The 27,364-nt window shown below is 49.8% G+C and overlaps 2 protein-coding genes across 4 annotated transcripts in view; both read right to left on the reverse strand.

Moving 5' to 3' along the window:
- MICALL1 (MICAL like 1) overlaps nt 1-14,516 on the reverse strand; it is a 21,426-nt gene extending 6,910 nt beyond the window's left edge. Inside the window, exons 1-7 of one of the 3 annotated variants that reach the window (XM_051784004.1) lie at nt 14,311-14,516; nt 8,154-8,202; nt 6,014-6,155; nt 4,836-4,939; nt 3,997-4,133; nt 1,193-1,773; nt 589-652 (exon numbers count right to left, since the gene is read on the reverse strand). In XM_051784004.1, coding sequence (XP_051639964.1) covers nt 589-652; nt 1,193-1,773; nt 3,997-4,133; nt 4,836-4,939; nt 6,014-6,155; nt 8,154-8,202; nt 14,311-14,456 — 1,223 coding nt within the window. In that variant the 5' untranslated portion in view covers nt 14,457-14,516. Of the gene's footprint in view, nt 1-588; nt 653-1,192; nt 1,774-3,996; nt 4,134-4,835; nt 4,940-6,013; nt 6,156-8,153; nt 8,203-14,310 lie in introns of those variants that run through there. The other 2 variants (XM_051784003.1, XM_051784005.1) reach the window with 2 other exon arrangements.
- A 3,020-nt stretch (nt 14,517-17,536) lies between these two features.
- Nucleotides 17,537-27,356, reverse strand: EIF3L (eukaryotic translation initiation factor 3 subunit L). The gene is made up of 13 exons (XM_051785071.1): nt 27,077-27,356; nt 26,924-26,972; nt 26,603-26,813; nt 25,906-25,985; nt 25,600-25,661; nt 24,188-24,257; nt 23,400-23,473; nt 22,422-22,593; nt 22,006-22,160; nt 21,071-21,241; nt 19,604-20,101; nt 18,524-18,604; nt 17,537-17,786 (listed from the first exon to the last, which is right to left on the reverse strand). The coding sequence occupies exons 1-13, from the start codon at nt 27,107-27,109 to the stop codon at nt 17,748-17,750; spliced, it is 1,695 nt and encodes a 564-aa protein (XP_051641031.1). The 5' UTR covers nt 27,110-27,356; the 3' UTR covers nt 17,537-17,747.
- Nucleotides 27,357-27,364: the final 8 nt, after the last annotated feature.

The following is a 27,364-nucleotide window of genomic DNA, read 5'->3' on the forward strand; positions in this document are numbered from 1 at the left end:
AACACTGCTGGTCCTCTGGGGGCACAGCCCACACCATGGCTCAGTGAATCACTGCTGGTCAGGAAAGTGGCCACCACTTGCCGCACACACCTGCTCTTTGACCATTGCAAATGTGGGATGTTTGTACAACCTCTGTCCCAAAGGCAGGCAAGAATGAACCAACACCAGTGGGCTCCTGGGTAAGAGCCCAGAAGGTGTAAAGGTTGCAGCCAGACACTCACAATGACCCTGGACTGGACCTTTCCCAGGACAAACCCTCCACAAGGCAGACAAGCATCCCCTTCTCAGCACACATAAGCAGAGCCATTTCAGAAGGCACTTGGCCATCTGCACGTGCCACAAAAATGCCTTTATGAAGCCCTCAAACACTTTACAAACCCTAAGAGACAAAGGGCCTGGGAGGTATGGACAAACACTGTTAGCCTGACCATGCTGGGCTGGCACCTATTAGGAAAGGGACATGGTCAAAGCCTACATCCTCCTAGGAACAGGGGCTGATGGCGGTGGTAGAGAAAACCACAGATGTGCTGTTACCATAGCCCCAGCTTGCTATGGATTTTTCAGGGATCTGCAAGCAGAAGGACGTACCGATCAGAGGAGCAGGGTCTTCCTCGAGGTTTTGGGACAGGGGGACTGGGTTCAGGTACTCGACCTAGAAAGACACAGGGTCAGACTGTCACAACACCAAAAGGACATGAAGAAAGAGGTTAAATCAACACAAGGCACCTCTTACACATATTCCTACTGGTGGGCAGCTATTCCCACACTCTGAAGACCTCAAGGCATTTCTTCTGCAGCTGGTGCAGCCAGCTAACCCCAAACATTCCCTCTGACTTTTTCTCCCCACCTCACCCTCAGAGCTGCACCTGGAGACATGATGTGCCCCATTTATCCCCACACCTGCAAACTGCTCTAGCACTGCCACCTTCCCTCTGCACTGGCAGCAAACTCTGTAGAGCTCTGGAGAAATATAAGGGAACAGGCAGGCATGAAAGCTAGCCCTACTCTCTCTGCTCTAGGGATGGCTGGCAATGGCTGGCAGTCAAGGGCTCAGTGTCTGAGCCCAAGATTTATTCAGAGGTAGAAGAGTGTTGTGCTGCAGAGAAGGAATGAAACTCATCCAACCTGCAGCCGACCACTTTGGCTGCTGGGGATGTGGAGGGTAACCCCTGCCACCACTGTGCCCTCTTACCGTTCACTATGCCAGGCCCACCCTCGCTGCTCTCACCCTGGAGAGTGGACCTGGGCCGGGGGACGGGGTGAGAGGTTGGAGGGGAGAGGGCCGAGGCATCGGTGGCCTTCCTTGGGGCAGGGGTGGGGCGCGAGTCTCTGAGTTGTCCATCCAGTGAGCTGGCTTTGTCCTGGGTGAGCACCGCGGGCTTGCTGGGGAGGGGAGGTCTGGAAGGAGTTTGGGAGATTGGTGTCCCACTGCCTGTGTGAGCAGGGGGCATTGCTGTCTCTGCTTTGCTGGGTGTGCTGTCCTTCTCTGCTGGGCCAGCCAGGCCCTCTGCAGGCGTATGGGTCTCTGCCATGCTCTCCAAGGAGTTGCCACTGTCCTTCCCCACCTCTGCTCCTGCAGGGAGGGTATCCTCTCTCGTGTTGTCAGCCCCAGTCTCAGTTCTTAGCTCTGGTGACTGTCGGTCTGGGCTGGGCCTCCTCTCTGCCTTCCCACTCATGGCCAATTTACCACGATGCTGTGTGCAGACAAAAGTCCCCGCCTCTGACCCAGGCTTGTATGACCCTGGGAGCAGCGTGCTGGAGCACTCCTTACACCTGCCAACAAGAGGAGAATGCTCCATGAGGTGGGGGATACCATCCTGCCCCTCATGGAAGGCAAGGCACCTGGGAGATCCTTGCAGCGACATGGAGTTAGTTCCCACCCCTGCTACTAAATCCTAGTGTGGTCTTGGGGGAGTCATTCAGAAAAGAAGAGGAACAGAGAAATGTCACCATGCCACTGTATCAGCCCATGGGGAGTTCACAGCTCAAATACTGTGTGCATTTGGGTTCCTCCTTCAACTCAGAAAGAATTTAATAGATGTAGAAGGGCAACAGTCAGTATTGGCATATGGCATGGTTTCCAGACGTGGAAGGGGGAGAGGGATCAACCATTCACAGACATGAAACAGGGAGTATCAACTGGAATTAGGGAGCAGTTTGTTCCAAACTGGCACAGGGAAGCTGATGGGCTCCTTTGCAGGGGCCAAAGGTCCAGGTGGGTTAAAGAACCATCAGACATGTTTGTAAAACAAAACCTCACAAACTCTGATTATTAAATAAAATGACATCACTTCCAACTCGGGAAATTCCTGCTCTGGAGGCTTCAAGAGCAGTCAGGAGAAACAGCACACAAGGCTGGCCCGGTCCCATGCTCACCCTCACTAATGCTGACCATGGCACCCAACAGGGCCACAGCATTTGGCTGTAAGGACAAGGGAATTAAGCAGTGGGCTGTTCATACACTCTGCCTTGCCTGTTGAAACTGGGCTAATAGCTTCCCTGTCCTGTGCTGTCTGCCACATCTCCTTGGATCATCCACTCTTTCCCCACTGAGCCTCTGAATGCTTCCTAATGAAGCCCTTCAGGCACAAGTGTAATGCACAGCATTGGCAACTAAATCAGCCCTTTTCCACCTGGGAAGGAAGGTGGATAGCATACATGAAAGACAGCCAAGGGCAAGGGCTGATCAAGCACTCCCATGAAAACCAAGCTTGTTCCTTCTTGTCCAAATACCTGGTACTTGCAGCAGCTGGTTGCCCTACACTGCAAGAAGATAGTTTTGGTGAGGAATTCTGCTCTGGGCATCCAGTTGACTGGGATTTCCTTTGAAATGGAGAGCAGAAGTGTGAGGACACAGAGGCTCTAGAGAGAAGGGGTATGATGAAATGAAGAGTGGCAAGTTTGGACAAGAGGAGAAAGTGATTTGCTTTGGATTTATCTCCATCAGCCCACAGAAAATGCTGCCAAAGGGCTTCATGACCAAACAGCATCCATGAATCAGCACAGGAAAAAAAAACAAAACTGAAAAACTGATAAGAAAAGCATGAGGAGGCAAAACATTTGGGATAAAATTACAAGGATCTCACTGCTCAGTCTGAAGGGCCATCAGCTATGCTATGGCAGATATGGCACCTCTCCTACTCCTGGCCCATGAAGACAGTGGAAATGCTGCACTTGCACCCCAAAACTCCTGCTTTTGCCACAGGTGCAGACGGGAAGCTTGATGGGCCCCAGCTTAGCTCCCCTCCTGCGATGCTGTTTCTATGGCACATCCCCAACTGGCTTAGGCAGGTGAAAGAGGCCTCCTGTATCTTCACAGTGGCTCAATATTTCTGTCCTGAGATGCCAGCTCTTGTCCTGTGGCCCATGGGAGAGATCTCATCCCTTCATCATCAGAGCAGTGAAAGCAAAGTGAAATGATTTCACAGGTGCTACAGGTAAGGACCTGCATGCAGGAAGTAACCACAGAGCTGCTGACGTCTAAACCCTCATTCCCCAGTTTGTTAACAGCTGCAGCTCTCCAAATGCTCCCTGACAGCTCAGCACCACCCAGGCAGCATGGAAGCCTGTATATCCAGTTGAGGATGTGGAGTGTAGGTGGAATGAGATTTGTAGGATGATGTCATAACTTAGACCTCATTGAAAAGTGAAGTGGGGGTGGTCCTGGGTAGGCAGGTGGTAAAGAGGCAGAGCATCCTTGTTCATGTGACAAAGGAGAAGCTCAAGAGGCTGGGATCCCAGAGGGAAACCACAAGTCAGCAAGTGAGGCAGGGAAGAAGGGAGGAATGGAGTACAGGGTTGGACACAAGGGGCTAGCCAGACCTCTGGGACAGGGCGGGTGGCAAGAAATGGAACATCTTCAGTATCATTTCAAGCACTGTTGTTGATGCTCCACATTGCCCAAGGACACAGACAGGCAAAGATGGGGTGCAGCTGGCCACAGACCTCAGTTTGCCAAGGAGAGTGGCCGCCCCACCAGGCCTGGCCATGACATACCTGAAGCAGTGGCGGTGGTAGAGCTTGCCCTCGGCCAGGTAGCGCTGGACCAGGTGGACGTGCTGCTGGCAGGCTGTGCAGGTACTGCTGGGCGTGGTGCGCTGGGACCGCTCCAGTGGCTCCGAGGGGGCATCATCCTGTGACACAACACACAGGAAGCTCAGGCTGGGGGCCACAAGCTGCTCCCCAGACCACAGATCCTCCAGAGCAGCTGCTCCCTGGGCAAGGCCCATCGCTGAGGGCTTGTGGTGCAGTTCAGGGGTTGACCTCAGGGGCTGACAATGCACAGAACAGCTGCCCCCGAGGCCAGGCACAGGCAGGCTGCCTCTTCCCAAATTAGAAGGGGCCACTTCAAAAAGTGCCTTGCCCCCATCTATGGCTGAAGGGCTGTGGAAGGGACTAATCTGTACCCCAGGCAGCAGGGCCCTGGAAGACACTGAAAAATGTCCCATCCCAGACATCTGCTAAAACCTGAAATAAAAGGCATCTTTTCTGCTCTTCCAGTCCCATATTCCTGCTCTTGCCTTATCTACAGGGTTATCTTCAAATATGAAGGAGTGTTTGTGCCCTGGGTGGCTCAAGGAACCAATTCAGCACCAATCTGCCCAACCTCTTGCCTGCCAAAGACCAATTACAGTCCACAGACTCCTAGAGAGAATTCACTCTCTCCACTGGATCCCCCAAGGAACCAAAATCCCAAACACCCCTCAACTCCCAAAATACACAGGCAGCCCCCTGCAAAGATCCACTGTACTCTGACAGGCTCTCTCTCATCTCCTCACCCACAGTGCAGGGAGCACCACTGTCTCAGGCTGGCTTTGAATCAAGAAATTGGGTACCTGTGGTGCTGAAGGACTCTCAACTGCAGCCACAGGCTTCTTGTGGGACAGCAGAGGAGGTGAGGAGGCAGCAGTTGGGTGCTTCATAGACGGAGGGACGCTGGCTGGAGGCAGAAGGGAAGGCGGATCAGGCACTGGGAGCAGCGGTGACTCACACCACCCAAGTGGGGGAAGGGGAGGGGAAAAAAAATAAAATCATCCAGCCTTGTGACATAGGATGGGACTTGCCGCTCCCAACACTTCAGTGCTTATTTTAAGTGGAAGAGACGAACACAGTCTAATAATGGGTCAGCTGTAAGGCTGCCAGAGAACCTGGCCCTGCTGTGGATCCCCTTCTGTGGCCCAGGGATACCAGCCTCCCACTGTGATTTTATTTACTCATCAAATGCTACTTGGCTTCCTTGTAATTGACTCCCTAAGCAATGGTTAAAGCCCAGAGCAGCTGGGGTAGCTGCTGATGTATTATTGTGACCCACTGGGGCCCAGGGCTTCCAGGCTGTCAGCAGGTCTGTGAAGCATCTCTTGCTGTCAGGGCTGGAACTCACATACCAGGCCCAAGCAGGATTCCCTGGCTGGGAGACCAGCACCCCTGGAGAATTACATGCAAGTGGAAGAGATTTATCTCTTGTAATGTGGCTAGAGAGCAGAACAGAGGAGACCTGGAGCCCTCTCTGTGAGCTCAAGTTGCCATTGTAGGGACAGATGAACTGATCTGAAACACTTCACCCTGGCTCCACTCCCTCTGGCCTCCAGTCACTTTACATGCACCAAGGTGATAAAAATCAGCTGCTTTAGGTGGGCTCCTATCTAGCTTTCTCCCATTTTAGTGGGTTAGAGCAGATCACAAAGGGGTCTAGTGAGCACCAGGGGTGGTGGCCAAACCCAAGCAGCAGGAATGCAGGCAGAGGGAGGAGAAAGGTGTTTCTCTTTCCACAGCCTGAGCTGTTACATCACTCCCCACCTCTTGTGAAACCTCACCCTAATGCACTCCCTCCTCCAGGCCTTCCTCAGGGGCACCAGCAAGATGCAGGAGAGGCAGGTACTACCTGCTCCTCTCCTCCTCCACAAGCACACACAGTGCCCAGTTGCCACAGGAAAGAGGAAGCAAAGGGTAACGCCGGGTTTCCTGTACTCAAATGGGGGCAAACTGGAAGCCAGAAGGGTGGGAGGACACTCACCTTGGCTGGGGTTGTTGAAATGGTTGTAATACTGAGACACATAAGTCATGATGCTGAGGCAGTCAGGGACTTTCATGGAGACCATATCATTAGGATCTAGAAGGGCTGGGATGCCCAGCTCCCGCTCTGCCAATTCAAAGGCCTGGAAGAACAGCAGAGAGGTATTGAGAGAAAATCAGTGCTTTACAGAAAGTAACAAAGAAATTAAGCTGGAAGGACCCTGTAGAAGTAGCAAACCTATGGCATCCCTGATGGACAGAGGCTCCAGACATGCCATCTGGCTAGAAAGGTAGCATCAGAAGTAAGGTTCCTTTCAAGTTTTCATTGAATAAAAACCCCAGTGTTTTTTCAATCCGTGAAAAGGGCACACCAGCAATGCCCTCATGCAAGAGCCCAGCAGAGCCTTGGCTGGCACCGCGAAGGGCGGAGGGCTGGCAGACATTTCCAGCAACAGAACCAAACACCAGCTCTACTGAGCAGTGTGCCCAGCCACCCCACGGGCTCATCCCACAGAAATACTGACACTGCCCATCCTTTCATGCTCTGGGGGGCCACATCTTCCCCTCCCACTAACCTAGCCATCCTGACTCAACATCCAGCAGCCTGCCATGCACAAGCCACGTCAGTACTTTTCCGTGTCTCAGCAAGCAGAAACAATGACATTGTGATAAGAAGCACACAACTCCAATTGCATACACAGCTACCTGAAAGGAAGGAAAGAAGGAAGGAAAAAGCTGCTTGAGAGCTTCCCACTTAGCAGTGTATGTGGATTACTGCCTATACACTGTGCCGAGGGCAGCATACCCACATTCATCATCAAGGGAGCAGGGGTGCAAGACTATGGTGGGGACTGAAGAGAAGGTAAGCCAGGAGGAGATAAGAGTTGTTTGGGCACTGAATGGTGAGGTACCAGGTGCACAGTGTGGGTAAAGACTGAAGGTGCCTCAACTCTGGGGCATGAGATGCTGTGCAGGGTGTGGGATCTAAAGAAAAGGGATGGAGAAATAAAAAAACCTGGATATTTGCAGTTACTAGGGGTAAAAATGCCACCTGTTGACACCCTGCTCTGCTCAGCCTGGCTTTAAGATGGTTCTCTGGACTGAGCCTTGCTGAATACATGGCTGCAAGAAGCCAGGAGCAAGGAGAGATCCCACCTAATAAGACAAGATACCCGTGGTATGGGTCTTGAATGGAAAAAGATAGCTGCTAATGGCTGAAAGAGGCCAGCTGGTCTAGGAAAGGATGTGCCAGGACACAATTGGAGAGTCCTAATCCTATAAATCCAAATCACAGAATGGCTAGGGTTGGAAGAGACCTTGGAGATCACCTAGTCCTACCCCCTGCTAAAGCAGGTTCACCCAGAGCAGGTTGCACAGAGTTGTGTCCAGGCAGGTTTTGAATATCTCCAGAGCAAAAGACTCCACTTCCTCTCTGGGCATCCTGGTCCAGCTCTGTCACTCTCATAGTAAAGAATTTTATTCCTTGTATTCAGATGGGAATTCCTGATGGAACTTCCAGTTTGTGCCTGTTGCCCCTTCTCCTGCCACTGGGCATCTCTGAAAATAGTCTGGCCTCATCCTCTTGGTATTTGTATGTAGCTCAACTCATCTTGGAAAGGTGATGGGTAGGGTCTCTCCGCAGACTACCAGATGGAGCCTGTAGCAATTAGGTCTTTCTCTCATTAACAAAACCAGGGCTGTTGCTGCTCTGTCCTACCAATAGCCTCTGGAGTTGGACACCTCCCCATTCCCCACTGCCTGCTTCTGCTACTGGCTCCAGCTGTCCCAAGCAGCAGGGTAACATTGAAGACCAGGTTTCCAGCATGGCCTTCCTCTCTGCTTATGCCTGGAACAAAACTAGCTTCCATTGCCTGCAAGTCCGGAACAACTGATGTCAAGATGATGTTGCACCATTTAAATCTTCACCTGAGATGTTGTCTTGACAACTGTTAGGATAACCAGTACAGGTTGGATGCCGATGTTTCAGATTCCCTTGTTTCCAGAGAAGCTCCTGCCTGTCACTTACAAACACGGATTTTTCTTACACCTTCACCACCGTCACAAACTCCTCCCACACTGCATGACTTCCATCAAATCATTCTCATGTCCCTTCTTCCTTCTGTTGCAGAATGGGGACTTACCAAGCGGTTATTCTCATAGACGTCATCCTTGGAGAGAGAATCAAAGTCTCTGAAATGAGAAAGCACAAAAAAGCCACATGAGGTGCAGAGCAAAAGTGCCCCTATGCCATTGTATGCAGGTTCCCAGGACAGCCAACCTTACAGCAACTCAACATGTAAGACTCGAGATAAACAAAACCTTGACAAAGCACATTTCAGCTTGCAAAGGGACAAAGAAATCAAAGGGAAATTGCAATTAAAAAAAGACAGCAAGTCCCAAATGGGTGGTGATCAGGAAATTAAAATGTCATTCTTGTCTCTCGTTACCCGCTTCTTCTGCCCTTGAGATTAAAGGCTGCAGAAATACCAGGACCATGTTTCAATCAGCACCAAACACTGCTGCACTGAAGGGTGCACGACATCACCCCAAACCTGCTCTTCCAAGGCCACTGGCACAACAGCGGGAGGAGGATGGGGATGCAGATTCTTTAGAGAAGGAGCCACCTGTGATATATCTGCTCCTCCAACAGGGTCCTTAGACAAACCTCCTTGCAACACCTCAAGGGATTTAAGGTCACTCCAGAATTTGGGGTGACACAGAAGATCTTAAACTGCACTTCTGTCCTTGCTATCTCCCCCACCTTTGCAGTGCACACATCCTCAGCTGCAGTCTTTAGAGCTGAATGCAGGGTGCTCAGGGCACAAGGGGGAACCTCAGCAGTTCCCAACCCAGGCACGTTGCGCATTTCCCTTGTATGCCTGGATTCCTTTGGGGGATCAAGTCAGTCAGGCCACAGGGACTGATTAACTGCCTTCACCAGAGGAGCAGAGGGCAGAGAATTACAGTGGTCTGCAAGCTTTCAGTAGAGGGGGAGCAATACAGGAAGGAGTAGTTATGCCTTTCGTATGTGTATGTGGGTATAATGTGTGAAAACAGCATCATGCTGAACTGCTTACAGCCCCTTCCTGCCAAGGATGTCAGCTTTGTTACCAAAAAAAAACCTTCATGCAGCAGCTTGGTGTGCTGCAAGCTGGATTCACAGGGGACGAGACAGTCCAGAGAGGCTGAGGGTCAAGTGAAGCCACCCCAGTGGCCCACAGAGAGGTGCCAAAGCCTGGGACACTGGCCCAGAGACACAATTCAGATTAGAGGTGGGGAGTGTGAGCCTCACCCCAAAGGTGGTGTGTGGGAATAGGGCAAGATGGTAAATCCTCAGCCATTCACCCCTGAAGAGGGGCTACAGAAACCTCCCTTCCTCTATCCCCCTCTGGGTTTTATTGCCTTTTCCTGTAACATCAACACAGCCCATCCCGGTGTCACACGGCAGGGGAACCAGCCCCTTCTCGAAGCCCCTCATGCAGCTTTCCCAAAGATGCAGAGGAAGTCTGTGATGAGCTCAGGAAGATTTTCCCAGCTGCTTGCAGCACCATAATATTACACTTCCTCCGTTCAAAAGCAAGAGGCTGATGGTGCTGTTTCCTTGCAGATAAACGAAGCTGCAGCCGCTCACTGCTGTGGGAGCAGATGCAGCAGACATGCAGAAGATGGGCTGGATGTTCAGCTCTGTCACCCTTCTGAAAGCTGATGTGAATACATGTACAGAGCTCAGCCTGCTCAAAATATCACAACTTTTCCTTCTCTACACACTAGTGGGTAAAGGCTTCAGCTGCAGCCTTCGCTTTCATGTGAAAACTACGGCCTTTTTTGTACTTATAAATAGTCTCCACTGGGAGACTATTTGTTTTTTTCCCTAAGTTTTTGTTTTGTTTTTGCCTAGAGAATGCCTTTAACCTTGCTGTGTTTTTCTTTTAAAGAAAATGCCAGCTTGGAACACAGGAGAGCAATGACAACCCAGTTATATATCAACTACCCTCTAAACATTCATGACCTTCATTTTGAATGCCCTCACTTTCAGGATATGGGAGTGGTGTAGCTGGAAGCGTGAAGACTCCTTGGTGGGCTGAGTTGGGAGAGTATTTTCTGTCAGAGAAAACAACATGTCCATTCCACTCTGCTCCAGCACACCAGAGCTGTTTTAGTAAACCAAGGTAAATCCACCAGGGAAAGTGGATGCCAGCAGAGAGGATGTGAAGCTCAAGAGGTAAAGAGGGGCTACCAAGCAGCAAGGCATTAGAAAATTTTTTCCACTAATGTAGGATTGCACACTCTCAGCTTTACCCGAGATATTGAAGTCCATCAACACAAGGCCCCAGGGATCAGTTTAATTCAGTTCCTCTCCACTGCGTTTCCCAGCTCCCTCTCCGAACAAGCCAAGCAGGACCATGCTGACCTGCATCACTCCCCACATGAGCACTCCCATATGCCACTCGGTCACGTGGGGCATCCCTGTGGCTCCAGGCACATTCCCTGTACCAACGCAGAAGGAGCATGGGCTCTCAGGCATGGGGGAAAGCCACCCCAGACATATCCCTGTCCTCTCTATAAACTGCCTCCTCTGTAGAGAGCCCAGAACTTGCCATTTCACAGTTCTGTGACATGTGGCTGCATGTCACATTATTTCCTTGCCCTGATCTCAGCAATCTTTCATCCAGCCATGCTCAGGTTCCTCTCATGACAACACACTGGTCCAAGGGATCAGATGTAAGAACAGGCAAGACTCTGGCTATCCCAGCTGAACAACTGTCTTGACTCAGCAAACCCCAGTGTCATACCATATCCTGGAGTAATATTTCTATGCAAATAACATCCCAGGCACTTACCTAATTAGATACATGCAGAGCCACTAAGCACTCTGGGGTTTAGGGCAGCTGCCAGGCAGCACAGCAGACCCGGGGAAGGGGGAAGGGTGTGCCGTACAGCTAAAACCAGAGCAAATTCCTGGATTCCTCAAACATAAATCATGAGCATTGTAATGGCAATGCCGCATAATAAGCCATTCAGCTTTCCAGGTCTTGTCAGGGAGTACATGGGAGGGAACAAACAAGATTTGTGATCCTGCCTGTAACCAAACCCTCGGCTCTAGGGACACAAAACAGCGTTTCTAAAACAGCTCTCATCTCCTGTTTTCCTCAAGTCTCCATCTCTCCCAGCACTCAAAAGGCATGTGCCATGCTCTTTTATTCTTCTCACCCCTGAATGCCAAGATCCTCCCCTGAGCTCCAGGGAGGCTGTACAGCTTGGGACACTGAAAGATGCTCTTTGCTTCACTAAGCTGCAGCAAATGCCCTTGTAAACACTAATTTCATGCTTCAGATTTCTAGAGCATTGAGCAAACAAACTCATTAATCCCCAGAGTCCACTGTCAAGTTGGTCTGGATGTTTCCAGTTTAATTGACAAGGGAAAAGGAGAGATTAAATGTCTCATCTTGAGATCACACAGCCAGCAGTGTGGTCAGAGGCTAAATCCAGGTTTCCCATTTCCCTGACTGAGACAGTGAGGCTGTGAAGTCCAGCGAGGTGTGTACAACAGTGAAGCTAGAGTCAGGGGCTTTCATCTTCATGGTTCAACACACAGGTCCCACACGTGTGTACCTCAGCCTTGGTGGTCACTTCAAGGCACCTTTAGCTGGATTCAGAAGATGCTGAGCATTTCCAGTCTATTTCTTTAAAAAACCCCAAACCTACATTGTTTCCAGGAGTTCTGTGGGACCTGCTACAAAGCTCTACAGGGCAGCATCTCTCTGATACCATTTGCCTTATCCCGATGAAACTGTGTTCAAGTCAAGAATCATGCGGAAAACTGCCTTCAGTCTCACTTACCCCTATGGTCTTTCATGACAGCCTCTTCCTCAGCCTGTCCCCTACCAGCACAGCAGCACAGTGTGGGTGCATCTGGGCAGGGTCAGACAACCAGGACAGGCCAATGGCCACCACAGCAGCAAAAGGCTGGGGGGATCAGAGTGGTAGAGGAGTGGTGTCACACAGGTAGAGAAAAGAGCTTCAGCTCAGCTCTTATGTGGATGAGCCTATTCCTCCCCTCTGCAACCCCAGGGGAAGCCAGCAGGAAGCATGGAAGCAGCTGCATACAGAGGAACTCCAGCCTTTGGGGAGCAGCGCAGCTGCCTTGTGCGGGCCAGGAGAGCCCCGCACAAAGGAAGACCACACGGGGCCAGAAACACACTCGCAGATCCCTGCCAAGTCCCATTACCAGGCTGACTGAAAAGCACTTTAGAAGAAAAGAAGGGCAACCACTTTTCCTCTGCCGTCAGGAGATTTACTGCCTCTGATCCAATCTTCCCACTTCCAAATCGGGACAGGCTGAAGAAGCTGGAATCAGATGAAATGATGCTGCTCTCCCGACGGCTGTCTGAAAATCCTTCTACAGCATGCCATGTCCTTGTAAGGCCCTGGGCTCTGTCTCTACAATTCAGCTCGTGCAGAGGACCTGTGAAGCCTGTAGTTAGGACGTCTGCCAGGAGCAGATTTAAGCCCACTGACAACTAAAGAGCAGGCTGCTGCTTAATGGGATGGTAAATATGGTTAATGGGAAACCACCATCAGGTGGTTTTAGTGGTATTTATCGTAAGCTTTTGCTGAACCTCTGCTTTTCAGTTCCCAGTTACTGTGCCACTTACAAAAAATATTAATAATTGCAAGTGTTCCTGTTGTTAGTTTTTGTCTTCCCCTCCAGCAGCCTTGCAACTGGGAGTGTTTTCAGAATCTCTATTCTAGGGTCAAAGAGAGCCATACCACCTGGGAGCTGTCAGGACACAGACCACACGGCTCCCTCAAGACCCAGGTTGCAAGAGGGATGCAAAGGCACTGTGTGTCTCGGCTCTCAGTGGTTCCAGAACATCGTGCTGAGGCTTTTGTGGCAGCCACCTGAAACTCAGCAGGCAGGAGTTTGTTTTCTAGCCCACCTGTTCAGCTCTTGTGTGTAAGGACACACAGGCCTGCTTTGCCCTCTCGCAGGCACCGCAGCTCCACAGTGGACTCATAGTCAATCCTCTGCCTGACAGAGGTTGCCATCCCTTGGCCCTCTCAGAAAAGAAAATTTGGTCAATTTGGGCAACCGCAGAGGAGGAACTGCCAGTCCCAGAGCAGAACATGGCAGGGGACACATCACCTCTGTTGGCAAAGGAGCACATGCACGCTGGAGGCATGGCAAGGTGGGGCAATGCCTATCTTCGTTGCAAGGGCTACCAAGGATTAGAACAGATGGGAGCCGGATTCCCAGCACTGCCGGGGCACACAGGGTTACAGAGGCAGGTTGGGGCAGATTCCTTGCAGCAGCTCAGCCAGTTTCTCCAGCCTGACACCGTGCCCCCAAGCAATCCCAAACTCACTGTCTGCCTCCTGAAACTCACATTCCCCCTCAGAGACACCCAAGCTGGGGGAGGCTAGTGAGGTTCCACACCCCTGCTGGCATTTGCTACCTCCTGCTTTCACTGCGGCATCTACTGAAAACAAGCTGGAAGCAAATGCAAGCAGCAACCTGGTTCAGGGCTCTACATGTTTCAGAGCGGCTGCCTCTGGCAGCTGGGAATGTTCCTGTGCCAGGCAGGGCTCTGGTCCTCATGAAGTGTGAATGCCCATCTCTTGCTGAGGCGAAACACTCCCACTCCCAGGTGCCAACACCATGCCTCCTCCCTGGCAGGCAGAGCTCTCAGTGGGGTGTATGGATCTAGCCCGCCTCCACGCTCTCCTTGGCCTTAAATCACACAACTTCTAACTCTGACCTTGACGGGTCTGCAGGACCAGATCAGAAAGCTGGTTTGCTTTCAGAAAGTTTTGTTTGCTGAAACACAAAATGACAGAACGATTTGGGTTGGAAGGGACATGAAAGATCACCCAGTTCCAACCTCCCTGCCACGGGCAGGGACACCTTCCGCTAGGCTGGGCTGCTCAGAGCCCCATCCAGCCTGGCCTTGAGCACTTCCTGGGAGCATGGCATCCTTTACCAATTATTTCAGAAGGCGACGGAGCCACGGCTGTGCTTTCTGCCCCTGGGCCCCTCACGTCCGTGCCCAGGGAGACTCCGTCCCTCCCTGCCAGCCAGCCTGGAGTCGCTTCCCACGGAGCCTCCATCCTCCCCAGCCCCCTGCGAGCCCCCCAGCAGCCCCCGGGACCGCTGCAAAGAGGCACGGGCGGCCCAGCCCCTCCAGAGACGGGGCTCCCGGCACCCCCGTCCCCCAAAACCCCCGCGGTCCCCGGGCGGGGGCCGGAGCCCCGCGGCGCCCCGTCGGGAGCGGCGGGCACGGCGCGGCCTGCACTCACAGGAGGTCGGGGCGGTGGCGGTGCAGGATGGCGCAGAAGGCCAGCCCATCGCGGAAGGAGGCGCTGAGGTCGCGGATGTCCACGCCGCGGTAGCCCTCGCACTGCCGGCGGCACCAGGCTTGCAGGGCGCCCCGCGGACCCGACATCGGCGCGGCCGCTCCCACCGACGCCGCCGCCGCCTGCCCGGGGCGGGCGGGGCCTAAGGAGGCCGGGCTTAACGGGGCGGGGCTTGGCGGGGGCCGGACACATGGCAGCCAGCGGGATCCCGGGCTCTCCGCTTCCCGCGAGCAGGGCAGGATGCTGGGAACAGCACCCGCTCGGAGAAAGCTGAATTCCAGAGGAAAGCCCCGGACAGACGCTGCAGCCTTTTTTACACTCAGTCCCAGAAGCAAGGGGAGTACTGCAGGCAGGAACTGGAAAACCCACCAGGCAACCTCATTTCTGGATCCTCCTCAGTCTTAGACATAGGCTGCTCCCCCTCTCAGCACTCCCAGGGGCATAAGCCGTGGCAGCGGAATACGTGTGGGACGTAGGTGGCTCCCAGGGTAGGCTCAGGGCCAAGGAGAGCTTTGAAGATAAGGACACTTGGAGTCACAGGCAGCGCTTCACAGGAAGCGGTGGAAGAACCGGAGGAAGAGTGCGATACAATCTCAGGAACCCATCGAGGGGATGGGTTGTCAGGAGAGCTGGCATGTATGCTCAGTGTGATGCTTTGACAAGAGGGAGGGAAGCACACTATTAAATGCTACTGTATTTTGCAAAACATTTTTTTCACTTCCAGTTTGGCAAAAGGAGGCAATAGCTCTCTCTCTGAAAGACCAAACCGTCACACTGATGTTGAGCTTGTTGCTGCCAGTTCCAAATCTGCAAGAGTCCCTCCTCTCCAGTCCTTTCTCTACTCAGATCTCCTGCTTAGCACCTCTCTTTCCTCTATTACACTGTTTCATTGTATCAGTTCACGGCCCCAGAACTGTAACAAGAAATAAATTCTTTGAATGGCTTGCACAAGCTGCCACTTCAGTGCCCCAGATAAGCTGTGGTGTAAATCACAAGAAAAACTACTCTGTAGCGAAAAAGGAAATGAAGCATTGTCTCAGTTTTGTAACCACTGAGCTGGCTGCTCTGCATCCCCCAGGGCTGCCTGACAGCGTCTTCCTGATGTATCCTAAGGGACAGAAGGATCAGAGATGTTTTCTTGACTGTCTCTTCCAGGTTCCATAATCACACTCACCCCCTCCACAACTGTAGGTCAGAGACAGAGACACAGAGTACATGACCCCATACTGTGGTTCCCTCTGATAAAATCATTTTGTCCAGAACCACTTCCACTAAGCAAACCCCGCTGCAGCAGGCAAGGCTTGAGCTCCAACCACCCCCCATCTCCCTGCTGAGTGCCTTCCCAGCAGCAGTGGGGTTCTGTTGATGCTGCTGAATGCCCTGCATTCCTCCAGCTTCAAGCAGTGCCAGGCACCACAGCTTACTGAGCCCATCCTTCCGCCCTGTGAGAGCTTCAAGCTCCTCCTGGCTCCGTTCCACCAAGTGCCAGTCCCGCTCAGTTAACCTTCGGCAGTCCCTCAGAGAAGGCATGGAGCCAGGGAGATCAGTGGAAGCTGCTCTGGCAGACAGAAACAAAGCAGCAGCATATTTACGCTACCTGAGATCAGCCTGTAACCACTGGAGCGTTTCAGATGATAAATATATGCATTAAAAGTCTGTAATTCCAACATGCTGACCACAGATTAAAACCAGACCAAATCCCAGTAATGCACTGGATTCCTTTGCTATGCTATGAACTATAATTGATCATGGAGATACCTGCCAGAGGTTCTCCTGTTGCGTATCACATCCACCTGAGCACATGTTCTGGGAAAGATTTAGGCTTTGGATAATAAGAAAGTAGGGCAGTTGCTGTTGACAGCTATGCTTACTGTGCTGCTGTTGGTAAATACACAGAAGCTAAAGTGACAACCCTAAAAACAAAAGGGAGCAGATTCTCCTTGGTATGAACACGGCTTCCATGGGATGCTGCAACGCAATGGCATCTCAGTCTTTTAACTTCTTAATGGTATGGCTGCCTCAAACCCTCCAGAACTGGAGGTAGTAAGTTCTTAGCATCCATAACAATAATGGCAGCAGCTAGAAGGCCAACAAGAATTGCCCATTTAATCTCACTCTGTGCTGCCTGTACCCTGCCTGTCCAGGATACTTGACTTTGTGGTGGAAAACAGTTTACTTTTGAGCAGTATCTAGGACACTGGAAACTTGACGCTCATTCAAACAGCATATAATCCAACAAAGGTTAATTATTCCCCACTTCTAAACAGAATCACACACAGAGCCAGACTGGGCTGCCAGGACCCCTCTCTCAGTAGAAAGGAACAAGAGGGAGAGGTACAGAGAGGCAGGTGGTGTATTTGAAATACGCTCTGTGTAGCTTTCCTATTACACATGCAGGTTTTCCTCTTGCACCTGTTTCCACCACTCAAACACCAAACTATTTAAAGACACCAAGAGGAGAGGGGAGAGAGGGTGTGGAGGGATGCGATTCATTCTTTGCATTCTCTTCCCCTTCTTTACACGTCCTTGATTTCCCTTTATGGGGCTAGTTTTCAACTTTTTCCTCTTTCAAGGCACTGCAAATTTGTGGCTGGAGAGCTGGGAAAATTTGCATTTAAAGAGTTTTAATAAATTAAAAGCCCTTAAGGAGTTTTCCAGAGAAACTGAATTCTCTGGAAATTCACTGGGCATCACTTGTGCTGAAATAAAACACAACCTCCAGCAAGGACATCTCATCAGACGAGATTTAATACTGGTTGAATGTTTACAAAAATCCTTCCCCTTCCTTCAAAAACACATCAATCCTTTTTGGAGTGTTTCTACATCTTAGCAACTAAAACTAAAAAGAGGGGTAGAAAGGCAAAAATGCAAACTTCTAGGAAAGCAGCTACAACTCAGGCTTATTTAATGTGTGGTGTAATAGCTCTTTCTGTATTCTGTGAAGACACTGTGGAACAGCTTGTTTTCTCCCTGTTAACCAGTTCTGCAGCCTTCCCTGTTTGCTGTGCACAGTGACTGTACAGGGCCCTGAAAGAGATCTGCTCCCTTCTGTTACCTGCAACAGCATGGACCAAAGAGAGCACAAACCAACAGCAGCTGCCCATGTCTCCAGATGCAGTTATATTCTTCCACAGAGGAAAACTAAATCAGTAAATCAGATACCAAATGCTCACCAGAAAAATTCCACCAATTTATTAGATGTCTTGTCCTTGGTGAGATAGCTTGAGCCAAACAAGTCTGCATATTTAAATACAAAAACCCTTCAGAGTCACAGGAGATTCCAGAAATGCCAGAACCCTGAGCTCCCTTCCCTCAACACAAAGAGAATAATCTCTCCCACCCACTTCTCTGCCCAGGTCTGCACTGCATCCACTGAAGTTTTAGGGTCTCTGGCCCATCTTCTTTAGGGTTCGGTTCAGCTGGAATTAGAGAAAGTAAAGGTCAGAAAAATACATAGTGATTCACATACACTACTGTTCCCCTCAGCAGACTTTATTCAATGCTTCTACTCCTCCAACTCTTTGACAAAGAGAGCAAGTGCAGTGTGTGAAGTAGAAGGGGAACAAGTAAAACTCTCCTCCTCTCCAAGACAGCAAAGGAAGATGTGGGGAGAAAAGAGGATGCAAACTTCTAGCACTGGTATCACAACCCTGTATTGCTCAAGTCCCCAAATCTCAGGATTTTGCTGTCTAAGCTTCCAGTGCACAACGGCCTCTGTTGGGAAAGTGGAGCAGTGACAGAATGTCACCTCCTGGCCAAGCACAATGCTGAGGTCATCTGTGCTCCTGGAATCTTTGAGGCTAGTTTCTAGAGCCATAGTTATGAGGTCAGAGATATGATTTTGGTTGTATTACTGACAGAAACACCGCAATAGTCTAGGGACAATGGAGTCAGTGTCCTTGGACAGTAAAACCCTCTTCCTTTTCCACTGTGGCTCAGATGAGCACTTCTCACAGAAAAACATACCATTCTTCAAAGGCCAGCAGCTGCTGCTTAGAACACCTGCCTTTGCCCAGTGCCTTGCAGAGCAAAGGCTCACCCCAGCAAGGAATCACACAGCTGTCTCACCCAAGCACAGCTACTCCAGGGCCTGCACAGCCCAGTGCTTGCTCCATGTTTCTTAGAGAGCCACACAGCTCTGCTGCCCGGGCCTCACCTCCTCAAACTTGTGGATCTGGCGGATGAAGAAATCTCCATAGCGTCGAGCAACCTTTGTGTCTGCAATATGGATCATGTCCTGGGAAGAGAACAGCATGAGGTCAGGAAAAGGACTGTGCTAGCATGGAGACAACAAGAACTGCTAAACATGAGGAGCAAACTAAGGGGCTTCGCTCCAGCCCTGGTTCAGCATCACACATATCTAACCTGTGCTAGTACCACAGTAACCACTCAGCTTTCTGTGGGCAGCCTTCCCTATACCTTTGCCTGTCATGGGTCCCCAAATCACATTGCATTCACATCTCACATTCTCGCATACTCTGCCTATTTTTGTCTCTCTTTGCAGCAGTTTGACAGTTCCAAGCCCAATTCATGCTTCCCTCTTTCAGCAGCTAAGAGTCACACTATATAACAGGAGTGCTAGGCTGAGACACAGCATGAGACCTTGCAGAAAGAGGTCTGCTCTAAGAGCCAAGAACAAGGGGCAACCTAGTCTCCTTCCTAGCAAAAATCCTAATGGTTACTGCTGTCTTCTCTAAAAATTAAGTTCTCCAAAACTCTTTGCTACACCCTCTGCTGCTGGAGCTCCAGTGGCAGTATGGTGACATGTCCATATACCTCATGTTTAGATTCCTTCTAGCCAGAGATAAATGCTCCTTCAATGAAAAGTGGATCTGTAACATGACCAAGAAACATCCCTGCTTCATCAAGTAAAGGAGAGATGTGGGGGACACCTATGAAATTGACAATTCCACCTGGCCCGCTGACAGCACTGTCACTTAATTGTCACCTCCCAGAAAACACTGATAAATAAACAGTTCTCTGTGTCCTGGGGAAGACACTTAGGACCTTTGTTTTTTAGGTATGCCGACTGCCAAAGCTGTCTGTGACATCCCATCAGTCTTTACCCATTGACTCTCCTTTTAAGCAGGACTACAGCTTTACTGTGGGCAGCCAAGCCCCTCACATGGCAAAGGAAGAAGGGATGTTTCACACAGGATGGAGCAAGACCAGGTGCTGCCAATTCCACAATTTCCTGGGTAAAAGAATTTCCTAGCCAGCAAGGGCAGATACCAACCTTGTCAATATAGAAGTCAACCTCAGAGGCAGACTGGAACTCTCCGTCAAGGGCAGATATGCCACTGGTCCATACCAGGTTCTTCATCTTGTGCTTGAAGACGAGCAGCTGGATACGAAACTCCTGCTCTGTCAGGTCTAAGAAGCCAGCCAGCTTCGCCACTGGCATAGTGGTGTAGAGCTTGAGGAAGCTACGGATGGTGGAGAGCTGGGCCTGCTGCTGAACCTCATCAGCAAAGACCTTGAGCTGCTGCAGGAAGGGCTCCTTGTGGTAGTTGGGGTGCACGTTGTCGTAATTGGGCACCACAGGGGAAAGGAACTTGGGGCAGGCGTAACTGAAGAGCTCCTCGTAGACCTGTGCGTCGCCCTTCTGCATGCGCAGCATCTTGTCCCCGTACTTCTCCCGCAGCTGCAGGTGAATGCTCTCATCGATGCGCATGGGGTACATGGTGAGGGCGATGGCCAGCAGTGCGTGCATCTGCTCATTCTGCTTGTTGATCTGAGACAGAGAGGAGAACCTGTCAGCCTGACAGTGTGCTCAGGCTCCAGGGTGCTGAAGGGAGCCGGGAGCTGCATTTTCCAGAGACAGACTTTTACCCGAAGCACTGATGGTTCTAATGCTCAAGGGGGACAGCACAATAAGCAGTACCTCTGGGCAAAGCAGACAGATCAAGGCTCTCACCAGTGAAAAAGAGGGCTGGACAAAAGGAAAGTACAGAGTGAATGCATCCAGAGCCATACAGAACCTGGATGGCCAGAAGCAGGTTTGACTGCTTTGGTGCAAAGAAGTGCAGAGAAGGGAAGGCAGATAGTTTAACAGCCATGTTCTGGCAAGGGATGGTTATCAGGGAGGTCAGTGAAGCAAAAACTGTGAAGGAAGATTTATCTGAGTGTGTAATGAAACAGACAGCTGTGTGGCTGAAAGAGACATATCAAATTTTTGAAGTGTCACGGAATTAAGACTGGCAGGATTCGGCTACACAGAGTTAGAAATAAATCATGAGGATGAAAAGAAGACAGCAGCAGGAGGTGGTAAAATAGGTACCAGAGACAGCTTAGGTGGAAGGAGAAAGGAACTTTTGTTACAGCCATATCTGTGAACGATTATCAGATAATGGAAATATATCCAACAATGGTAGCAACCTGAAGTGCAGAACTGGACTAAGAACATGACTCAGTCTGAAGAAGTGTCAACAAGAAGATCATTAGCAGCTGATATTCGGTAACAACCTTGCCTAGGGGAAGAGTGCAAATGGAGGTGGGGCAACAGTGTGGGGAACAAGCAAAGTAACTACTAACACAGCTAAGAGGAAATATTGCCACAAATGGCAAAGGAGTTCAAAGGATCCCTAGTCACCACTGCCAGCAAATAAGGCTGGACTATTCAACGTAGGCTATCAAGTGCTGGAGGAGGGGCAGGAAAGAAGAGCTTTTTCTTTTGGGAAGGCTAGTATATTCTATCTCTTACCATCTCATACTTGTAGGTCGTCCTCTGAAACATGCTCTTGGTCCTCTGGATGTAAAGCAGGATGTTGGCAAAGACACGGATGGCATCCTGGTAACGCCGCATCATAAGGTATGCGAAGCCCACGTAGTAATAGGTGGTCACCTGGCACTCGGGCACCCGGGAGTACATGCTCTGACAAGGAAGAATACACATGCAATGTTAGAGGGGAGACAACAATCCAAACAACTCGTTACCCAGAACCCAGCCACCTCTGCTTTCACTCCCTTCCCAAATATAGAAAAGAGAGGGTTAATTCAGGATACCTCACCTCCCACCCATCCCCGCAGCAGCTTCCTCATTGTTAATTAGATCATCCCATTTCCTATGTTTTCCAGTTTCAGCTTCCTGCAAGCAGAGAACTCATGCAGTGTGCCTAATTCCCTTTCCCCCTGTTTCATTCCACATCCTGTGCCAGACAGCACATACATAGATCTGTGCCAAATATTGGGCCAAGCCCATGTTGCTGCTGGACTTCAGTTAGCCACAAGCAGCACCCAATTCTAGGGCAAAACTACACAAGGTGGGAACAGGCATGGTGAGAACAAAAGCCAAAAATACAAGAATGAGCCACTGACAAAGACAGGAACAGTGTGTTCAGCTAGTTACCACTGTTACTGCTTACATTTCCAATGATATTCCCCGTAACAACACGGCCTTCCCAACACAGCAAACGCCCTAAAAAACTAGGCAATTGTGCTGCAACAGCATCAGGCATTATCATATGGCTTGATTTAATGCCAAAGCTCCAGCTGAGCCCAACTACAAACTCCTGACAACTACAGCAGATACAAACAGTATCCTCAGCTGGAAGATTCATTATGGCAATCTTTCACCAGCGTGTTTGAATAGAGGCATTTGGAAGACTGCAAGAGACGGCTTAGAACATGTTGTACTACCTTCTTGTTGAGCTCGATGTTCTCCAGCACCTTGATGGCTTGGTAGTAATCTCCCAGCAGAGAGTGCAGACGCAGTAGCCCAACCAGGCTGAAATAGCCCAGCATCTTGTAGAGGGAGTGGCGACCATATTCACCAGCCACGCTTTCAGGGTCACCTAGGAAAATAAGGAACCACGCTGACACCCTCCAAGAAAGCAAGCTTGCCTTTCAGCACCACTATGTTTACAGGCAAAAGGAGCAAGGCCTCAAATGTATCACCAGCACTTCTCAGCTAAGGACAACAGAACCTGGTCCCAGCCAATCCAACCCTTGATAATGGGTTTGATCCAGCTCCCAGCCAAGTTAACTGAGTTTGGTCAAATCAAAGCAAGGCAGCACAGACACCAGTGCTGCTTGGCAACACCCAGCTAGCTCACCTCCACTTGTATAGACCTCCAGCTGTCGGTTGATGTTGGATTTGTCCACCAGAGAGTGCAGCACATTAAGGACACTGTGGACGTTCCAGATCTTGGGGTTGGAGCGAAGGAAGTCGATTTCCTCTTCAGACTTCTTGGCTGTCTTACAGCGGTACTGGCTGAAAGACTGGAACTGCAGGAAAAAGCAGAGATTCAATGATGAACAGCTTGTTTGCAGATGCTCAGCTGAGTGCACTAGGCTTACAAGTTGCTCACACAAATGTAATATAGTAAAGTAAAAGTTGCATGAAAAAAATAAAAAGAGTTTCATCTGAGATCACCTGGAAATGAAAATGGTAAATTATATCACTTTTAAAGCACGTAGGGGAAAAAATGATACAGTACAAAGGGAAAAGGCCAGAAAGTAGATTGAAGCAGAGAAATATCTCTTAGACAATTAGGACAGGCAACTAAACACAAATTTGCTGTCTGAACAGGTAGCAAAGAGAATGACCAAATCAGAAGATGAGTCTGCATACACACATCTTTTTTCTATATATGCACATATCCCTTTTTTCATCCTTAAGCTTGACAAGACAGCATTTGAGGAATTACAGGCAGCTCTATAGTAAAACGTTACAGATAAAAGAATCTACAGAGAAAAAACAACAGCATTTGAGATCTGTACTGCTGCACTCAGAAAAATAAGTGTAAAAATATTTCCTAAGGTTAAGGTCTTAGACCAGAGCTTATTTCAAAGCAGGTCATCAATCTCTCAGTGCAAGCATAAAGGCCCAATTGACTAAGAAACACAAAACTTGTGTTCTGAAACAGAAATATCCATAAAAGTTCAGGACTCCCTAAAGAGCTCACCAAAGTTTTTTTTTTACGTGCAGTGTATCCTCACTATGAAAATCACAGCAAGAGAAGAGATGGAAAATTCATACAACTAATAAAGACAAAGCCACCACAAAATGGTGTAGACTTATAGCCACATACCTGGTATATGAATTCATCAATGATATCCCAGAGCCACTGGTTGGGCAGTTCCAGGGGAGCAGGGCCGTCGGCATCTGCAGAAGAATAGATGAGAGGCTCAATACCTTGAGCAAGAACAGTGGCAGAACTGGAGGAGTAGATAAATTAAAGAACACAAGAATTTCCCTGAAATGGGAGATGCAGCAATAGATGAATGAAGCTTCCATTAGGGGTGTGATATGTAGCTTCTACTACCTCAGCTGCCTTCACTTTCAAAGACTATGAACATGCACAGGGTTAATCTCTAAAGTGTGACGGCTCTGCAGCAGCAATTCTCAGAAGCTGTACACAGACTGTAGGGGTTTATCCCAACTGATCTAATCTCCACAAAAAGCCTGGCAGGGAGTCACAAACACTAAAATTTGCTCCAAGGGGAGTCAACAACAGTAAACAGTTGTGAAGACACTGCAAGTTCCTTTAGCTTAATTTTTCTTTAGCTTCATTTTAATTTTTAATAAAAGTAGATCAAGCAGTTCTCAGGAAGACAGAAAGCTAAATAAGTTTTATTCTTTACAGTGTTTCAGAAAGCACTGGGAACTATTTCTGCTTTTTTGGGTTTTAAATTCATGGATGCAGACTGCTCTTCATTCAGCAAACTCAAACATACAGAAAGCTCGTAGACTACTTCTCCCTCTGCGATCTATACACAAACATGTTGCAGTTCTTCTGACCCTTTCTCCAGCTCCACCCTCTCCATCCACTCTCCCTCTCCAAAAATAACAAACTAGACATGGATTGCAGCAACTCACTGAGGATGTAGTTGAAGAGATTGCAGTAGTTGTAGTAGGATTCAAATCTCTGCTCCAATGTGGGCCCCCCCTGCAATGAGAAGTCAGCACAGTCTGCTTTGTTTTGAGCACCAAAGAGGGAAGTTCATGGGCAACAGCATACAAAGGACACTGAATAGTCACAGCAGTGGAGGGTCTCTTTCAGAAGTGTTACAGCCAGTATTCAACTAGGACATCCACCAGCATCACCCAGAAAGCCTGAAATTGTATCACTGTTGTCCCATAGAGCAGGGCTGACTTTTCCTGTACAGGTAGCTTCTCCCAGGACAATCGAGCAGTCAAAATTCCTGTGAATATTGTGCATTAACCTTCCCTCTTCCCCTCTCTGCTGCCCAGACTTAAGAACCTCCTATACCTTCACCAGCGTTCCTTCCTTCTCCCTTTACGAGAGGCCTTAATAAATCAAGGATTCTGTTTCTGGACAGCATTTCTTAACACTTTGACCTACTGGTAAGGAATCACTCTCTTCCTAGAGTTATCTCTCTTGTTCAGCCTGGAGACACTGAGTCTGAGAACCACTAACAGCACAGTTTGAGAAACCAGTTTCTCCTGCTAAAGCCTTGGATTAACACAGCACTTTTTAAAGTGCTCATTTCTCCACCCTCTGGTCCATAGTAAAATTGCAGTTATTATATGCCCCGTAAGTCATGTGTCTGTTCAGCTTTTTTCCTTAAAAAACCAAGTACTGTGATTTTCTCACTGACTTTAAAGCAGCTTAAATAAAAAAAACCTGAGGGATTTGTTTTGTTTCACAGAGCATTATTCCTTCCACTTCCTCCTCCTGTATCCTTTATGGTATCCATACTTCCCTCTTTGCAAAGCACTCTGACCCCATGAGGGGTTTTTAATCACAAATAATGCACCTTCCTCTTGTGAAACTCCCCTCATCCACCTGCTCATCTGAAGAACAAAGAGTCACGAAGAAACACACAAAAAAAGCAATTAAAATGTAAATTCAATTACCTCCCAAAACCTCCTTCTTCCCTAACTCCCTAACTAACTCACTGAGCAGCACTGAATGTCAGTAACAAACAGCTTCTTGAAAACTCAGATCTGTCTTCCGATTCATTTGAGCTATCAGGGAACCCTGCACACTCATTATAACCAAGCCTGAAGAGACGGTTAATGAGCCTCAGACAAACAGTCAAGTCTTTCTTGCTTTCCAGCAATCAGTGAATCCTTACCAAACTAACAAAAGGCAAGAATTCTAAGTTTCCCTAGAAGCAATGTGACTTACAGCTCACAAACCCATAAATCCTGTCTTGCAAAAACTGTGGGACCACTGAAACTGTGGTGGCAGCAAGATCTGGCAAGTTTGCTGGCACAAAGAAACCAGCATTCAACCCACAGGAAGACAAAGGGCCAACACTCACGCTGACTTTGGCATAGATGTGCCTGTAGTACAGCTCCTTGTATAGGATGAGGAAAACAGCATCTGGAAAAGATGACAGAAGGGGACATGAGCAAGCCACAAGGCCTATTAGCCTCCTGCCACAATCATAAAGGGAAGCACATAAGGATACTTCGCAGTTTGACTCCTTGCCAGGCACTTGCTGAAGGAGTTGCCAGAGTGGACAAAGACAACTGACTCAGGCGGCAGCAACGCTGTGCACCTGCTCACTCACGGATCAGAAGGATTTAGTTCCTTCTCTCTCCAACAACCAAAGAAAAAGACTTACCGTTCCCAACCTGAGGGGCAATGGCCTCAGCCTCTGGCCATGGGGTGTTCTTAAAAAACCTTTCTGTCAGTTTTGTCCAGCTGAAAGACAAGCACACGTGGTATGAAAAACCACTTTTCAGTATGACAGTGATGGAGTCAGAGATGACGACAGAGGCGCCTTGGGTTTGATGAAGGCTGAGCACCACCCCCACCCCCTGTAACTCCAGTGTTGAGGCAAAGAACAAGAACTGCAAACTAAGCAGTTAGTCTTCAGTTTATCCCTCAGTCACGGAACAGCCGTGCATGTTACTTTGTTACTTCCACATTTTCTTTATGGCAAGGTGACACAGCTACAAGCAGGAGTGGAAGTGTATCTGTAAGGAACACACACAAAAGTTACACCTCACAGCTTTCTGCAAACTGCCTGGCTAGCATGACTGAGGTTCCTTTTTGTAGCCTCCATATCTGTTAGGCCAGGGCTGATATTCTTCTTTAGAGGGGTCACAACTCACCTATACTTATGTTAGCCTAGCAGGCTGGAAACATCTGGGTTTTTTTCCCCCCAGTAACCAAACCAAATCTATTTTTGAGAAAGCCCAAGTTTGGAACAACACAGGTAGCAGCAAGATTTGGCAAGCCTTTCCTTTTAAGGGCAGGGTGCACTTTCATCCCAGTTTAAACAGTGATTCCCACTTGCAGGGAGGATGGTATTGTACCTGTTCTCATAAATGTCCTGAATCTCGTACACCTTCTGGTCAATAACATCACTGGAAACTCGGCTGGCCTGGAGCTCGTACACCTTCTGGTCAATGAGATCTGACACGGTCTTGTGAAAATACTGAATGAAGTTTTTGATCACTTCGGGGATCACTTGGTAGGTCTGCTGCTCGTACTGGCGCTCGTAGGCGAGGTCTTGCTTCGGGTCTCCTGCGGGGAAGGTGGAGCAATGAAGCAGCCGCCGCACGGCCTGGCCCGGCCCCACAGACCCAGCCGGGCGCCGGAGCCCCCGCGGAGGCCCGGCCCAGGCCAGCACTCACCCGTGTGCATGTCATAGTCGTTGGAGTACGCGTAGGGGTCGTAGGCGGCCTGTGGGAAGAGGGCGGCAGTGAGTGCCCGCGAGCAGCCCGACCGCACCCCCCACGCCCCAGGCCCCCGACCGCACCCCCCACGCCCCAGGCCCCCGACCGCACCTCGTTGTCGTAGTCCTCCCCCGGGTAGGCCATGGCGGCGGCGGCGCGGTGCGGAAAGGGCCCCGGCCGGAAACGCGGGCCTGGGGCGCGCACTAGGGCGGGGCTCGGAGCGGCTGGCTGATCACTTCCATTGGTTAAAGCAACTGTCCGTCTTCAGCTCCCTGAGCCACCATGGGCTGCCTGTGGTCTGTCCCTCCCTCTGATAGGAGAACGCGCCTGCCCGTCAGGTTTTCCTGGTCACCGCCTCTCTCCTCGTCTTCCTCCTTGCCTGAGCCCTCCCCATTGGCT

The sequence above is a fragment of the Manacus candei genome, unplaced genomic scaffold, assembly GCF_025592945.1.
Source record: "Manacus candei isolate 608988 ecotype Guabito, Panama unplaced genomic scaffold, ASM2559294v1 h1tg000018l, whole genome shotgun sequence".
NCBI classification, from domain to species: domain Eukaryota; kingdom Metazoa; phylum Chordata; class Aves; order Passeriformes; family Pipridae; genus Manacus; species Manacus candei.

Bases quoted from the DNA above. Each gene is read 5' to 3' on its own strand.
- EIF3L (XM_051785071.1), bottom strand. From the start codon at position 27,109: ATGGCCTACCCGGGGGAGGACTACGACAACGAG. The intron at 20,102-21,070 runs GTAAGAGATAGA...TCTCTGTCTCAG, and splicing joins CGACCTACAAGTATGAGATG to ATCAACAAGCAGAATGAGCA. The intron at 17,787-18,523 runs GTGAGGCCCGGG...CTCTAATTCCAG, and splicing joins AGATCCACAAGTTTGAGGAG to CTGAACCGAACCCTAAAGAA.